The sequence below is a fragment of the Thamnophis elegans genome, chromosome 2, assembly GCF_009769535.1.
Source record: "Thamnophis elegans isolate rThaEle1 chromosome 2, rThaEle1.pri, whole genome shotgun sequence".
In the NCBI taxonomy this organism is placed as follows: domain Eukaryota; kingdom Metazoa; phylum Chordata; class Lepidosauria; order Squamata; family Colubridae; genus Thamnophis; species Thamnophis elegans.
Window position 1 is genome coordinate 75,359,466 of NC_045542.1, and position 15,170 is coordinate 75,374,635.

General features: G+C 37.0%; 1 protein-coding gene across 2 annotated transcripts; it reads right to left on the reverse strand.

Annotated features, from left to right (window-relative positions):
* Window positions 1–2,590: 2,590 nt before the first annotated feature.
* SLC26A2 (solute carrier family 26 member 2) lies at window positions 2,591–14,880 on the reverse strand. 2 transcript variants are annotated; one of them, XM_032211881.1, is made up of 3 exons: window positions 14,644–14,880; window positions 5,998–6,646; window positions 2,591–4,810 (listed from the first exon to the last, which is right to left on the reverse strand). In XM_032211881.1, the coding sequence occupies exons 2-3, from the start codon at window positions 6,634–6,636 to the stop codon at window positions 3,305–3,307; spliced, it is 2,145 nt and encodes a 714-aa protein (XP_032067772.1). In that variant the 5' UTR covers window positions 6,637–6,646; window positions 14,644–14,880; the 3' UTR covers window positions 2,591–3,304. The 2 variants fall into 2 exon arrangements, with proteins under 2 accessions (XP_032067772.1, XP_032067773.1); XM_032211882.1 differs by lacking the exon at window positions 14,644–14,880 and adding an exon at window positions 14,421–14,611.
* Between the last annotated feature and the right edge of the window lie 290 nt (window positions 14,881–15,170).

Genomic DNA, 15,170 nt, shown 5'->3' on the forward strand with positions numbered 1-15,170 from the left:
TGCATTTATTCAAGGACAAAACATTTCTAAGGAAAAAGGTAACAACCTCAAGTGAAGCAAAAAGTTTCCATCAGCATGTAATGCATCTGAAGTAGAAACTACTTAACTATGATTTTTTATAATAGTTTCAAATGAGATAATACATCTGCAGTTATTTAACAACTAACTGAAAACCACACAAAACAGCTGAAATAACAACAGAGGAGGGAATGGTTTTTCCAGTCTAGTAAAACAGATACTATATTGAAATTGTTAGATTTGTGGGCCTTTTATTTTAAAAGGCCTCCAATCTATCAATTTCAATAAATATGTTTATTGCAGTATGATTTCCAGTTGTGAATTGTATTTTAGTAGCTATGAGAGAAATATGTACATTGTTCTCTTAATAATAAGATTTCACTATATTGTTTCATAATACTTCACAAAATCAAATATTTTTAAAGAGTGAAAGTAATTTTATGGTAATTTTTAAAAAGTCGAGAAGCCTCTTCCTAAAATTGTAATCTATTATGCAGAAGTAACAGGGAAAAGGCACTACTACCTAACAAATAAATACAATCAACCCCCACTGCAATTTACTGTATCTTTTGAAGTTAGACATGGTTAATTCTTAATCATTTTTTAAAAAAGTCAAGCAGGTACTTCTCTAGTAAATTGTGCCCCCTAGAGATTTAGCCATAAATTACAAGTTGCATGTAAAAGCAGCAAGTGGCATATCTTTTGTTTCCCTTCATTCACAACATTAAGATTTAATATTAACAATTGCAACTGGCTGGCAACAAGCAGAATGGGTAAAAGAAAGCACATATGCAAACTGAACTTCTCTAAGCAAGTCACCATGGTTTCCACAGTTAATGTGGTTTATAGATGCTTGATTAAATAACCCTTTTCAGCTGTTGGACGCGTTTGGAATTTTCAGAAAATGTCATGGGTGCTCTCATGAAATTGCTGCTAAGACACAACCAGTTACAAACATTTATTTATAAACAAATTATAGTATTATATTGCTCTAGAGGCATTCCATTTAATTATTTTAAAAAAATCCAGGTACAGAGCCCAGCAGCTACCCAAAAATAGCAATAGCAATAGCAGTTAGACTTATATACCGCTTCATAGGGCTTTCAGCCCTCTCTAAGTGGTTTACAGAGTCAGCATATCGCCCCCCACAGTCTGGGTACTCATTTCACCCACCTCGGAAGGATGGAAGGCTGAGTCAACCTTGAGCCAATGAGATTAGAACCGCTGAACTGCAGATAACAGTCAGCTGAAGTGGCCTGCAGTACTGCACTCTAACCACTGCGCCACCTCGGAATTCTTGATGCTATGACAATGTCAGACACTTGGCTGGATTACACAAAGTCATACAGGAAAAGTATCCTGTATCAAGAGATATTAGTTGCTATGGTTTCACGAAACCTCCAGGATGCCGATGAACATAGAAGACAAATAATGCCTTGGTGCTTTATTGGTGAGCATCCTTATGACCCTTTTTGGAACTGTTTGTATAGAAGAAACTCTGACTGCTATTAATCTCATGAATAACTGTGTCTTTTGTTCAAGTCTACTAATATTTTTTTACCAAATAACTCAGAAAAGTTTCTAAGTCAGTGAAATAAGTTTAAAATTGTTCATTCAGATTTCTTAATATCACATTTCTATATATTTTGTGGATATGCATTTGTAAAGCAGCAAATAATCTGACAAGAAACTCTGTAACTCAATAGACATTTTATCTTTGCTGTTATCTATGACAGATTTCCATTTTTCCAGAAGAGCTTGTAAAAGAAGTCTTCTTTAATATTGGTTACAACCCTTCTCTTTTGTGCCAAGAAAACTAATAGCAACGCAGAAGTTCCAAGAATTCCTTATCAAAGATATTTTCTGCCAAACTCCCTCAATATCCTTTTATGACAGCTCTAGCACTATTAACAACTAATGGAAAGGAATCTTTAAGATATGCCAGTAATGCTTTCATTTTCAGTTAGAATTTCATATATCTGGCCTGAGATTTTCAAAATAATGATCCTATTTCCGCAAAGTTTTGGGATACACACAAAAAGAAAAGCACAATGAAAGTCTATAGTTTATCTGTAAAATGATTATTCATCAGATTCCTTATTTAATAGTGATAACTAATTATTGTGAGGCACAGACATACAAAGAACTAACATATTCTAACTAGTTTGGTCACCATCCATTAGTTTTGCTAAGAGTTAGTGTTTCTGTTTCCTAAATAAAGTCTAAACAGAATTAAGTATCTACTGTACAATATAGCTATAACTTGAGAACTATTTGTAGGTGCTTCATACAGTGTACAGGTAGTCCTCGACTTATGATCACAATTAAGCCCAAAATTTCTCTTAAGTGAGACATTTAAGTGACCTTTCTTGCCACCGTTAAATGAATCACTGCAGTTGATGTTAGTAACCCAGTTGTTAAGTGAATCTGGCTTCCCCCTTGACTTTACTTGTCAGTTGCAAAAGGGGATCACATGACCCTGGGAACAGCAAGGGTGATAAATATGAACCAGTTGCCAAGAATCTGAATTTTGACCACACGATCATGGGGATGCTGGAAAGGTTGTAATTGTGAAAAATGGTTGTCACATTTTTAGTACCGTTGTAACTTTGAATGGTCACTAAACAAACTGTTGTAAGTTGAGGGCCACCTGCATTTCAAATGACACACTTATTCCCATGCCCACCTAATTTGACACCATTTATTCCACATTCGGTAATGTGGGGATGAGATTTCTAAAGTGGGGACAAATGCCCCAAATCAGGATGGATTTCCAATTTTCTGAGATATTTCTTTCTCAAATAGTTTATCATGACACACCCACATAATTCAGAAGCATTCCTGAAAGGCATCAATGGAGTTGTGAGAAGGGGAGAGGGGGAGAGTACAAGCATAAAGCAGCAGGAATTTTTCCTTCCATGAAAGGTACACCCTGAATGGTAGTGACACTACCTCCCCAGCAGTTTGGGATGAAGACTTTTGGCCCTAAAGGCATCCAAACCAGAAGGGCCCACTTTGTGATGCACACACATTAAATTTTTGAGTATTTGTTCTTTCAGCCAAGCACAACTTATGTGTGTAGTTATCACTCATGCATAGGATACCTCACCATTTTCTCAGTGCACGATTCAGTAGAGCAAAATGAAAGGTGCAAAATGAATTTGTTTATAATATTGTATGATCAACAGTATGTGAAAAAAACATTGCCCTTTACAACTTTGTGAGATAACAGTATATATAATGCCCAGCATTATTAGTGTCATTAAACAGGAAGCTTCTACTTACATTAGGTTTCAGAGACACAGCTGCCATTATGCTTATATGTACACAATGCATATTCCACAGCTTGGTGCACACTGTGGAAGAGAAAATGCTTCTCTCCTTTTTTAACATATTCCCCTTGCTTCAAGGAGTACCTCACAGAAGGATTACATTGAGCCAGCAGCACTTGGATGCCAATTTCCCCATAATCCCTTTGAACTTCCTTGAGTGTATGGATCCCTGCTGTATCCAAGAACTGCACTGCACAGCAGTCTATTACTAGTGTATGGAATGCGAGTTGCTGAGTGACAAGCTGCACCGAAGTTTCTGCCTGTTTTCCACTGGTTCCATCTGATTTTTCAGTACGTATTTGCTTTTCTAGCTTTCTTTTTGCTGCCAGTTCCAATGAAGGATTGATTCCGGTCCTCTTGTATAGCAAGGACTTAAACTTCTCTTTATTTGCATAATATATTGGTGCTTCAAAGCGAAAAAGTCTGGTGCCTGCCTCAACTTGAAGGCCACTATAGGCAGAAAGAGGTTCATAGATTTGAGAGTCTGGTACCAGACCAAGGAGCTGTCCTTCTGGATTTTGCGTCCGCAGAATGACACAAATCATTGAAAAACAGACCCCAATAAGAAGGCCAAGTTCAGTGCTTATCAATGCTGAAGACAACATAGTGACAAACCAGATCAGTGTGTCGATTTTGCTTAACCGCCACATTTTTGGCAGGTCACCAAATTTCCGCAAGGCCCCTTTGAGGTTGACAATGATGATGACCGCTAGCACACATTTCTGAAGGGAATAGAAGAGGGGAGCAATAACAAGGAGAACTAACAAGATGACCAAAGCAGTCACCACACCAGAGAGCTGAGTCTTGCAGCCTGTTGCATCTTTCACTAGAGTTTTGGCAAGGGCTGCACTGGTTGTGAAACAATGAAAGAAAGACGGGATGATGTTGCAGAAACCAATGGCATACATTTCCTGGTTGGGTTTAACCGTATAACCATGTTTCTTGGCAAACATCTCGGAAAGAGATACAGTAATGGCAAAGCCAATAATGGCTATGGGCACTGCATCCATAGCCACGCTAGGAATCAGACTCCAATCTGGTGATTGTGGTGGTAGAAATCCAGTTGGTATATGTCCAGCCACACTGGAATTGTATTTCTCTTTCAGCATCCCAAAATGAGAAGCCAATGTGGCTATTATGACCACTAAGAGCTCAGTGGGCAAGGGAGCCTTAAGTTTTGATTTGAACCGCTCATTTAACTCTTTTGCTGGAATAAGAACAAGAAGGCACAAGCAGCTGGTGATGAGGTCACAGATGTTGGTGTTATGGATGTTTCTGAATATGTTTATCCATGTTTTTAAAAGAGAACCAATGCCACTGCTCCGTAGAAAGTTTAAGCCCAAGAGGTATTTGGCTTGTGAGGTAAGGATGGTTAAGGAAGCGCCAGTCACAAATCCGCTGAGCAAGGAATCAGAGAGGTACACAGAGATGAAGCCCACCTGGAAGAAGCCCATAGCAACCTGAAGAAAAAGGCAGAAGATTAGATGACACTTCTGTATTTACAAAGGAAATGAGGGTGAACTACATGTTATAAGATAGGTTTTGATATATTATGCTATTCAGAATACAAATAGCTATGTGTTTGTTTCAGGTTCAAACATGTTTACTTATTATTGAGAACTTTCTTGTTTGTTTTTAAATTTCTACTTCTTAAGATTGCCACTTAACCCTTATACTGTGCATGATATAATTGTGATATGCATGTTTACTTTGATATAAATTTGTCTGATGTTAAATATGCCTCCTGGGGATGAAGAGGAAAGGATGTTGTTGTTCTTTTTGCTATCTTTTTTTGTGAGCAACATTTTCCATTTTTTCCACAATATAGCTCTATCTATTTACATCTGTCAATCTCTATCAATATCTACATATATCAACTATATTTACATATTCATATTAGGTTTCTCTATGCGTTTTATGTTTAATAAAATCCTTAATAAAAACTATTGGGAAGAAAGCTCAGAATCCTACAGTCACTTCATAAATATCCTTTATCCATCCTACTAATGTGAAAAAACCTTTAGTATTGGAAATGGGCAATAAAACAAAACAAAACAAAAAAGGTTCATCAGATCTAGCATGCCAACTTTTGTCACATCTACTGGTGGCACCTTAAGGGAACTGTATCTTTTCCTGGGATTGTATAGTAGCCACAAGGCCTCAGATCATGAAAAGGTATTAAGGATGAAGCACACCATCTACTTGGTTTGCATCCAAATACTTCATACCTCTATTCAGGATCAACGATGCAGCTCCTTTGCAAAACAAGCAATATAACGTATCAAAAATATTTTTAAATTAAATTTGGGAATATTAAGTATTTTTCCTAAATAAATTTCAAAATACAAGTCCAACCTGGTGCAATCTGTAAGAATTACAGATATTCATTCCTTTAATTCAAAGTATAGTTATAATACTAAAATTGCCTTGCAGAATTGGTCGCCTTCCTGCTGTTTTAAGATTATAGCTGTTAGAATTGCAATCTATTCACTATTACATTTTTTTACCTGTATGTCTGTAGGATACAGGAGAGAAATCTAAGCAGTTTTTATATCTACCTATCTTCAATTTTGCATACTTGCAAACAAAGCCCACAAAAGGTAAAGAACCGATATCAGATGGATCCCCTTTAACTGCAATTTCTTACCTGATAAATTCCAGCTATGAAAGTCACAGTTGCTCCAACAGTAATTGCATAGCAACTCCTATCACATACTTTCTGTGAAGTCTCATTGGCAGTCCAAGACACCATTGTGACATTTATGAGATCATTTGTAACAGAAAAATTGCTAGAATCACTCAATATTGACTCGTACCCAGCAATCTGTAATTCACGTTCTACCACTTCTCCCACCATCAAGCAGAGTACACCAAAAATGCCAACCGAGATATGATGTGAAGTTCCAAATAGAAAATAAATGATGCTTGCAAAAAATGATGTGTATAAACCATAGACAGGTTCTTGGCCAGCCAAAAGGGAATAAGCAATGGACTGTGGAACTAGCAAAATTCCTACAATTATGCCAGACATAAGGTCACCCAAGAAATACTCCTTCAGTTTATACTTGGGGAGCCACGTCAGTACTGGAAGAAAACTGAAAAGCAGATCTTTGGCTTTAGCTGGGCTACAACTGCAATTTTTCTTCCATTTCTTTAACATGTAAGCCTTAATATCTGTACTTTTTCCTAGATATTCTAGAGAGATCCTGGAATGATCCTTCCCTTTGCCATAAGTTTCCTCTGCCAATTCAAGCATTGGGTGGACGTGATTGGCTTCTTCTGCCATCCTCTGGGATCTGTAGAAAAATGGAGAAAAGATGTTAGATTTCCACCCCTAACCCATATTCAAATATGTCTTATTAAGCCAAAATTCAAATAAGCAATTCTGGAAAAGATAACACTTGCTAGTCTTAATTTATATTAAACAACCCAAAACTGAAAGAAATCAGGACTAGCACCTGTTAAATATACATTATATCATTAAAACATAAAGCACAAAAGAAGAGGCTCAGACTCCATGGCTGAAATGGACAACACTCTGATGAATATTGATAGCATAATTTCCTGTAAATTAACATGACAAAACAAATGAAATAAGAAACATAAACGTTTAAATGGCCTGAAAACACTTGGAAACAGAAAAATTGGAAGGTTATCAAAATATTTTTTAAAAACCCACTGAATGCTCCTGACAACTGGGAAAAAATGGGTATTTCATTCCTGATGTACTTAATAATAAAGGGGGCAACAAAGAAGCCCTAAAACACACGGGGAGTCTTACATTAGATAGTTTCTGGACTGGATGGTCCAATTAAGCAAGCAGTTTTATTCTGTTAAGAGGGACAGTTATGGGAATGAGGAAGAATTAGTAAGAATGCAGAGCTGATTTTCCCCTTTTCAATGTTTGAGTCTACATGTTCAGAAAGAATGAAGGAAGAGTGCAATCCTTTACTTCTAACTTCAGCTACCTAGTTTTTCAAACTTTATGTTACATTTGGGTCCTCTTTTACTTCCGTATAGCATAAATAACATGTATGGGTTATCTTTTTTATGCACACAATAGATCTATAAGGCTGATTGCATTGGATTAAGACATGATTTGACTTTGATTGGACTAAGGGCATATGCTATTTAAAAAACTTAAGCATCTTTAAACCTGTAAGACTGATTGCATTGGACTAAGTGGATATGCTATTTAAAAACTCAAGCATTTTTAAACCTTGTATATTCTGGGGTAATCCAAAAATGTATTTTTAATCTAAACCGAATAGTAATTTAAGGTGTATAATATTAATATCTTCTTATAAAAGATATACCAAGGAAATATGTTTAACTGGTTCTTCCAAAAGAATAGTATATGTAATATAAGGAATTTCATTTCTGTTAAGAGACTGGGATACTCTTGTCCACAACCTTCTGCTCTATGTTTCTTTTACAATTATGGATTGCAAGAGTTGCATTTACAGGAAGAAACATAAATATTTTACAATACTATCTACTCCACAACAAAGAGGCACTTATATTCTGCACATTACCCAAGGAATGTGAATCAAAATGTAAAGGATATACAATTCCACAGTAGATAATTTTTTAAACTGTAGTGTTTTCAAAGCATGCTCTTCATATGAGTATCTATTGTTTGCACTACGTATTTTTTATTTTCATCATTTCCTATGCAAATATCAACGCATGCAAATCTTTTGTTTTAAATATAATTGTGAATGATAGCACCTAAGTGATCTTGGCCTGACTTCAAAAAGCAAAGCAAGGTCAGATTTGAATAGGGTAGGATAAGAAGCCATCAGGAAATTCCAAGTTTGTAAAATAAACTGGAAATAAATGTACATATGTGTATACATTAGAAAAAGAACATGGCAAACATTTTTTTTTTGTTGGCAAGAAAACTTTATAAGAAAACTTAAGCCAAAAAGTCCTAAGAAGTCAAATTTCATTCAAAAAGACTTTGCGAATATATTGGGCCCGCAATAAAAATGAACGCTTAGGACCGTATAGGTTGGAAACATGTGGAAGAGGACTTCATCCTGCAGTGGATAGACGGAGGACACCCACACACCCAATTTAAGTTAATATATGCTGATTTTTCGGTAAACACTGAGATTCAATTTCATTATAAGTCAAGAACAGTAGAGAAGATAGGTAAATTAATGAAGCAAAGTTTCAGAAAAATATCCTTTATTGATTTATCAATGAATGGATGTATCAAATTTATAGCTATTGTATGTAAGAGATATTACCCAGATACATCTACAAATTTGGGGTGATGGAAGATAAATTTGCCTTCAGCCTCCCTCCCTGTCGTTTCTGATGGGTCCTGAAGCATTCTTCAAAATTAAGTTGTTCAATTGTCCAAAAACAATGAAATGATTTCTCACTATTTTGAGGCAGGAAGCATACCAAAACTGATTCAAACAAATGTGGCACCCAACGTAAGTATCTTGACTTCAGAACAGTCTTTTGTACAGAAATTTTACAGAAATTGAGGGCGGGGGAATAAGCACACTAAATATTATGATCAAAATATAAGCAATGCCATTAACTGGCTCCTGTTTTGTTGTATCTGGACTTATTAAATTCATCTGGCTGGTTTCTGGCTACTGATAATGCTGGTAGCTTTCTATTATTTTCACTCTTATTCCATAATAAATTGTGAGTGTAACAGGTACACTCACCAAAGAGAAGACATTTTTCTCTCTTTCCACATGGGTGGGAAACCCCCACCCCATGGACTGATTTGAGACCCTTTTGTGATATTTGTTTCTCTATGACAGGAGACTAAACTTCAGCAGATATGCTTAAGAGAAAGCAGAATTTCTAGAGAACCAGACTATTATCCACTGTGTTTCTGCAGATCTCTGCTATGCTTGCATAAATCTTGCAACAAATATGCTTACTAGCTCTGTGGTCTTTTAAATTTAAGAACATAAAATAGGTACCCAGTTGCAAATTTATATGGCATTTAGCCTAGTTCAATATCTTTGAAAGAACTTACAGTAAAACAACTACATGTTTGTCATGTGGAACTTAAGGAGTGTCTGTATACACAGTAAAAGGCTTCCAACATCAAGGAAAAGTGGTTTATTAGGAAACTGCCTGGCACCAGAAGGTGGCTTGACTATATTTCACCTTTATATGTCCAAGTATGAAAGTCTTCATTGTGTAGTGAAATGTCTCTCCAATACACAAGCAGCTTATTGCATATAAAATAAAACCACTTATAAGGCTGTAGCCAGCTCTAGTTTAACACTGTTTTTAGCAGAATTGCCCATTTAAAACAAATGCCAATATGTTTCATTTGGCTACATTTTTCATCTTTAGCTTTTGATATGACTAGCTCATTGGTCTAATTGCCATAATAATTATCCGGAATATGTAGAACATTAATGGGTACAGTCACAAGACTAAAAGATTTATGAAGTCAACAAAAGTGCCTAACATTGAAAACACAGATTACGGTTCTCTAGAATTCTTATTCTAAAGTTATGAAATAATTCAAATATTGGCAATAGAATAAGGAACTTCTTTTTAACTAAGTAAAATGAATTACTCAGAGGAATCTGCACTTCATCCAAACCTCAACTACTGGTACTTTTAAAAATAAATTAGCTAACATTTATTCAATTCCATTCATTCAGACAAAGCTTTATTTAATATTTTCTCCTTTGTTAACTAGGAACTCAGAGATATGTAACAGAACCAAATAACTTCCTTTTTAAATACCAAGTTTATTTATAGCAGGATTGCCTAGAAAAGCATTTACTTATTAACTTTTTTGAGGGAGGCATAGCCCCCCCCCCCGCCCCCAATCCAGCAGGTACAATTTTTCTGCAGGAAATCTTTAAGAATAAACAAATTCAAATCCCATTAGCAGATAAACCTACTTTAAATCAATACCACTAGTTCATTCACAATGGTGCTTAGTAATTGAAAAAGAGCGACTTCTTGCTGGTTGCTAAATAGACATTTGTAGAGTAGTCATTTGGCTATCCTTCTGGGATATCACTGGAATGCTTATTGCTTGAAGGAAATCTATACTGGTTTAAAAATTTAGAGACAAGAGCCAGCCCATAAACACTTTGCTTGGGTGTGTGAAATCATTTCTGAACACATGAGATTTCAGATTAACCTCCTACTTTAGATAAACTACAGCCTGTAGCTATTCATATGTGACACAGATAACATCAGCATCAGATTAATAGGGAGGCAACTTTCTTCTCCTTTTAATTAAGCTTCTATAGCTGTGGATGGCGAACCATGGCACGCAGAGCCCTCAGTGCTGACACATGTGCCATCGTCCCAGGTCAGACCTCCGTGGCATTTCTTTAGTGAGTTTCTGTTTCCCTGCAAACGACAATACAGAAGCTCACAAAAGAAAAATATATTACCTCTTGCCACACTGCCTGTGTTGGGATGCCCTGCCTCCCACCGGCCAGCTGGTGTTTGGGTCTCTGCTGCATATGTGCACATGTCCGTGCATTCGCGTGAGTGCACACCTTTCAGTTTCTGCCTGTGCCCTCGCAGTTTGTGCACTCAGTGGTTCACCATCACTGTTCTAGAGCGGAGGTGGCGCAGTGGTTAGAGTGCAGTACTGCAGGCCACTTCAGCTGACTGCTATCTGCAGTTCAGCGGTTCAAATCTCACCGGCTCAAGGTTGACTCAGCCTTCCATCCTTCCGAGGTGGGTGAAATGAGGACTCGGATTGTTGTTGGGGGCAATATGCTGACTCTGTAAACCGCTTAGACAGGGCTGAAAGCCCTATGAAGCGGTATATAAGTCTAACTGCTATTGCTATTGCTATTCTATAGTCAAGTTGCTTTGTTTTTCATAGCAATTGTCCTGCTTGGATGCAGAGTCTGCCTGTTTTTCACTGTGCTTACCTAGTTCTTATCGGAAAGCATACTGATACAAGGAGGTAATGACAGTTTGTTTCTCGGCCAGATTATTGCAAAGCCTGACAGTTTTTGGGCCTCAAAGAAAGTGATTGGTTCAAGGTCACAGAGTTGACTTCTGTACCTAAGGGAGGATTAGAACTTGGATCTTCTCCAGCACTATAACACTGGCTTTTCTTTTACAACCAAGTAATTCAAAATGGTTTTCTCTTGCTTTATTGATTTGCTATTGTCGGTTTTTTTCTCAGTAGCTGTATCCATTGTGACAAGGCTATTAAAAGCAGGTAGTTTAAATTTACTCATATGAATTGTAATCAGTTCAACTTTGGGTCAAAGGAACACTAAATCCAATGAAATTATTAACTTGATATTCTTGCACAAATGGCTACTGGAATTATGCACACAGAAATAGATAGTATTTTATGCTTTCCTCTAGCTTCTTTCAAATGTAGCTTAAGATCAATGAAAGAGATATTAAATTACACACTGAGGAACAAGAAAAGCAATATAAAACTATTAAGACCCACTTGGAGGTAAAAAAAAAAAGTTTATATCATTTGTCCCACCATTATTTTATAATATGAGAGTTATATCACATAATTAAAATAAACCTGATTTTGCCTATCCTTCCTGAAAAATATGAGGCCTAAAAATTGTTCTCGTTATTATTAATTTTTTATTCTGCCATTTTTTGTGGGCGAGGGTCAACTCAAGGCAGCAAATATATCTAATACTCCTGTCTATTTTCCCCACAATCACCACCTTGTGTGGTGAGCTGGGCTGAGAGAAAGTGACTGACCCCAAGCCTTCCAGAGGCTTAAAATAAAGGGATTTTCTCCTTTTGCAGAGAAAAGGTGTTTTTTTTTGAAAAGTTAAGTATTTTGAAATGAGCTGACAATATTTTTAAAAAACAGTAAAATACCCTGAGTTCAGGCATAACAGTATTTTATTACAACTATGAGTGAGAACATGTATTGCCTTTTTTGACCAAATTCTCTGTTAATATTTTCTTATAGAATTCATCTAATTAAGAAAAAAAACCTACATAGAAGGCAATTTTCTATTAAAAAGACAATGGTGAGTAACGAAAGGGTAACATGGATTAACACTATCATTTGGAAGAAAGAAGGGTATTTTACAATTATTTTATTGTTGAGGGGTGATGTTTTACATCAGGCCTGTCAAACTGGCAGCCATGGGCTGGGTACGTCACACACAGGCCATACCCACCCTGGCTCCACAAAGGCAAAAACCATCATGCTATGTCATGATCTGGCCCGTGACACAACTGAGTTTGATACCTGTGTTTTACATTAATTTAACTGTTGTAAACTGCCAGGTATTGCCCATTGATTAAAGTGGTACACTTAAAACAAAAACCTCAAATATTATAGTATAAAAATTGTTATAATCCCCAGTCCTATCCTGAAGTTTTACACTTCACATTTCCTTGTAGAAGCAGTTGTTTTGTCTGTAATGTTTTACTGAAGATGCTGGCCTAGAAATCAAGAGACTCTGAGTTTTAAACTGGAACTATATTTTACCCAAAATATGTATACACATATACATGTGTGTATATTTTTTTAAATTCAGAGAACTTAATATATATTATCTCAATCTATATTAAAATAATTCTGTAATATTTTATTTTTTTCACCTTTTTTACACATACCTCAAAGAAACTCCTTCCTCCTACTACTTTATCCACAACAATGCATCGATGCCTAAAAGAGGCTTACAATTCATCATCTATAGGTTTCTAACCAACATCACACCATACTCTAATACTGTACATAATTGACAAACATGTTGGTTGTATATATAAAATATGAAATAAATGTACGTGTTATGATAAATAGGATCATAGCCAGAATAGGTGCAGTTTTTATGACCACCATATTTTTCTAAGATACTATGTTGTTTATGGAAACCATTTTAGCTCTATCCATGTAGAAATATGGTGTCACAATGGTTAGAATGCAGTGTTGCAGGCTAATTCTGCCAATAGCGCAGTAGTTTCTCACTGGCTCAAGATTGACTCATCCTTCCAAGGTCAGTAAAATGAGGACCCTGATTGTTAGGGCAATATGCTGACTCTGCAAACCACTTTAAGAGGGCTATAAAACATTGTGAAGGGGTATATAAGTTGAAGTGCTATTGCTAATATTTTCCTGCAGAAGCTTCATGGTTGAAAAATGTTCATAAGCAATAAAAACCAATTTTATGATACCATTCTAATTAACTGTCGTAAAAATACTTGTCTATGAAAAGTCAAATCAACCTTCTCCAACTATCAGACTTGAAAAGCAGGAAAGCAAGCAGGAAAAAAAAAATCACCAACTTAGGTTCAGAAGTAATTCATTCTTCTCTAACAAATGCTGTCTTCCAGCGCATCTATTTTTGAAAATCAAATACTAGTTATGTGATATTCTAAGTTAAGGCACCAGGCTGGAAACTGGGAAACTGGAAGTTATAGCCCTGCCTTAAGTATGAAAGCCTGCTGGGTGACCAGTCACTCTCTCACCCAACAACTTATTGTTGTTGGTGTGGGGAAAATAGGAAGAGGAAGGGCATTAGATATGTTTGTTGCCTTGAGTTATTTGTAAAAAATAATGAAGGTGGGATAAAAATAAATAAAAGTCCTTATTAAAAGATAATCAGCAATGTTCTATTCATTAAAACAATCTTAAATATCATTAATACATACACAGTGCTTCTTCCGAATTAAGTTTTGATCAGTGTTTCTAGGCTTCTAATTTAAATTCTATTTAATCCCCCTCCCCCGTTTTATCATTTTTTCAGTTGTAGATTGGGACATGTTATGGTTTTGAAGACTACAAGGCTGACACACCATATCCATGTTGACATTTAAATTAATTATTGCTTTAGGAGTGAAATCTTCATCTTCTGAGAAACAGACCCCATCCCCCCCACCCCCGGCAGAGTTCAATAAAATGTGTTTCCAAATAAGTACTTAAAAGCACAATTCTTTTTCAAGAACTTTTTGAAGTGATTTATAATAAAACAAAAATACGAATTAGAAAGCTACGGTTTTGTAGCTTTTTTAGCTTTTTGTCTGGAAACCCTCAGTGGGCTATAGGGAAATCTCTCTGTAGTTAATGAGAATACAAACATTCCAAGAAAGCGCGCGGGGTCTTCTTACCATTTTAAATGGTACAGCAGACGCTCTCTCACAAGTCTACGTAGTAAATCCCATTCAACTCTTACCCACTCCCAAACTCCGCATACTACACGGAGGAGGCGGGAACACTCAAAAGGATGGGAGGACACGAATGCGCGGCGTCCTTTTTATACCTTTGCATTCTTTGAAAGGACTTTTATCTGTTCCCTGCATACGACCCCAACTCCACAGCAGAACAACTCACTTATTCCGGGGTTTCCCCTTCTGAACTGCTTAGTCCTCGGAGAAGCACAGAGCACGCGTAAAAGCACCGGCGTCTGGTCCCTGTTCCCGGAGCACCGCCACTCTCCTCACCGGTTCTTTCCCCCCCCCCTCCTTCTCCTCGGGACGCCTTACCCGTCAAAAAAAAAAGGGGGGGGAGAGAAAACGTGTCGGTCTTCCGCAGCCTTTCGCCAAACAAGCAACAAACTTGCTTGTTCGGCTCCCGCCAGTCAGCGGGCCTATGAACGCCGCCCAGTTCCAGCCCACTTGGCGGCTGGCCAAACCGGCGGGGCGGCCTCTGGTGAAGTTGGCGGAGAAGTTGCAATAGGAGAGAAAGACTTTCTTCTGGGAAGCTCCGATGAGAGAGTTGCCCGTCTTTGGACCCGAAAAGCAAAGACGTCAAGCCCTCAATCTGTCTTGTAGTTTTTGGCGCTTTTGTAATACTTGGAGCTCAGTCTGCAATCGGCTTCGTTGTTCCCCCGCGCCCCCCAATTATATATGTTCGTTATA

Coding starts and splice junctions, on each gene's coding strand:
- SLC26A2 (XM_032211881.1), bottom strand. CDS start 6,636: ATGGCAGAAGAAGCCAATCACGTCCACCCAATGCTTGAATTGGCAGAG. Junction 4,811..5,997: donor TCATAGCTGGAATTTATCAG/GTAAGAAATTGC, acceptor CTTTTTCTTCAG/GTTGCTATGGGCTTCTTCCA.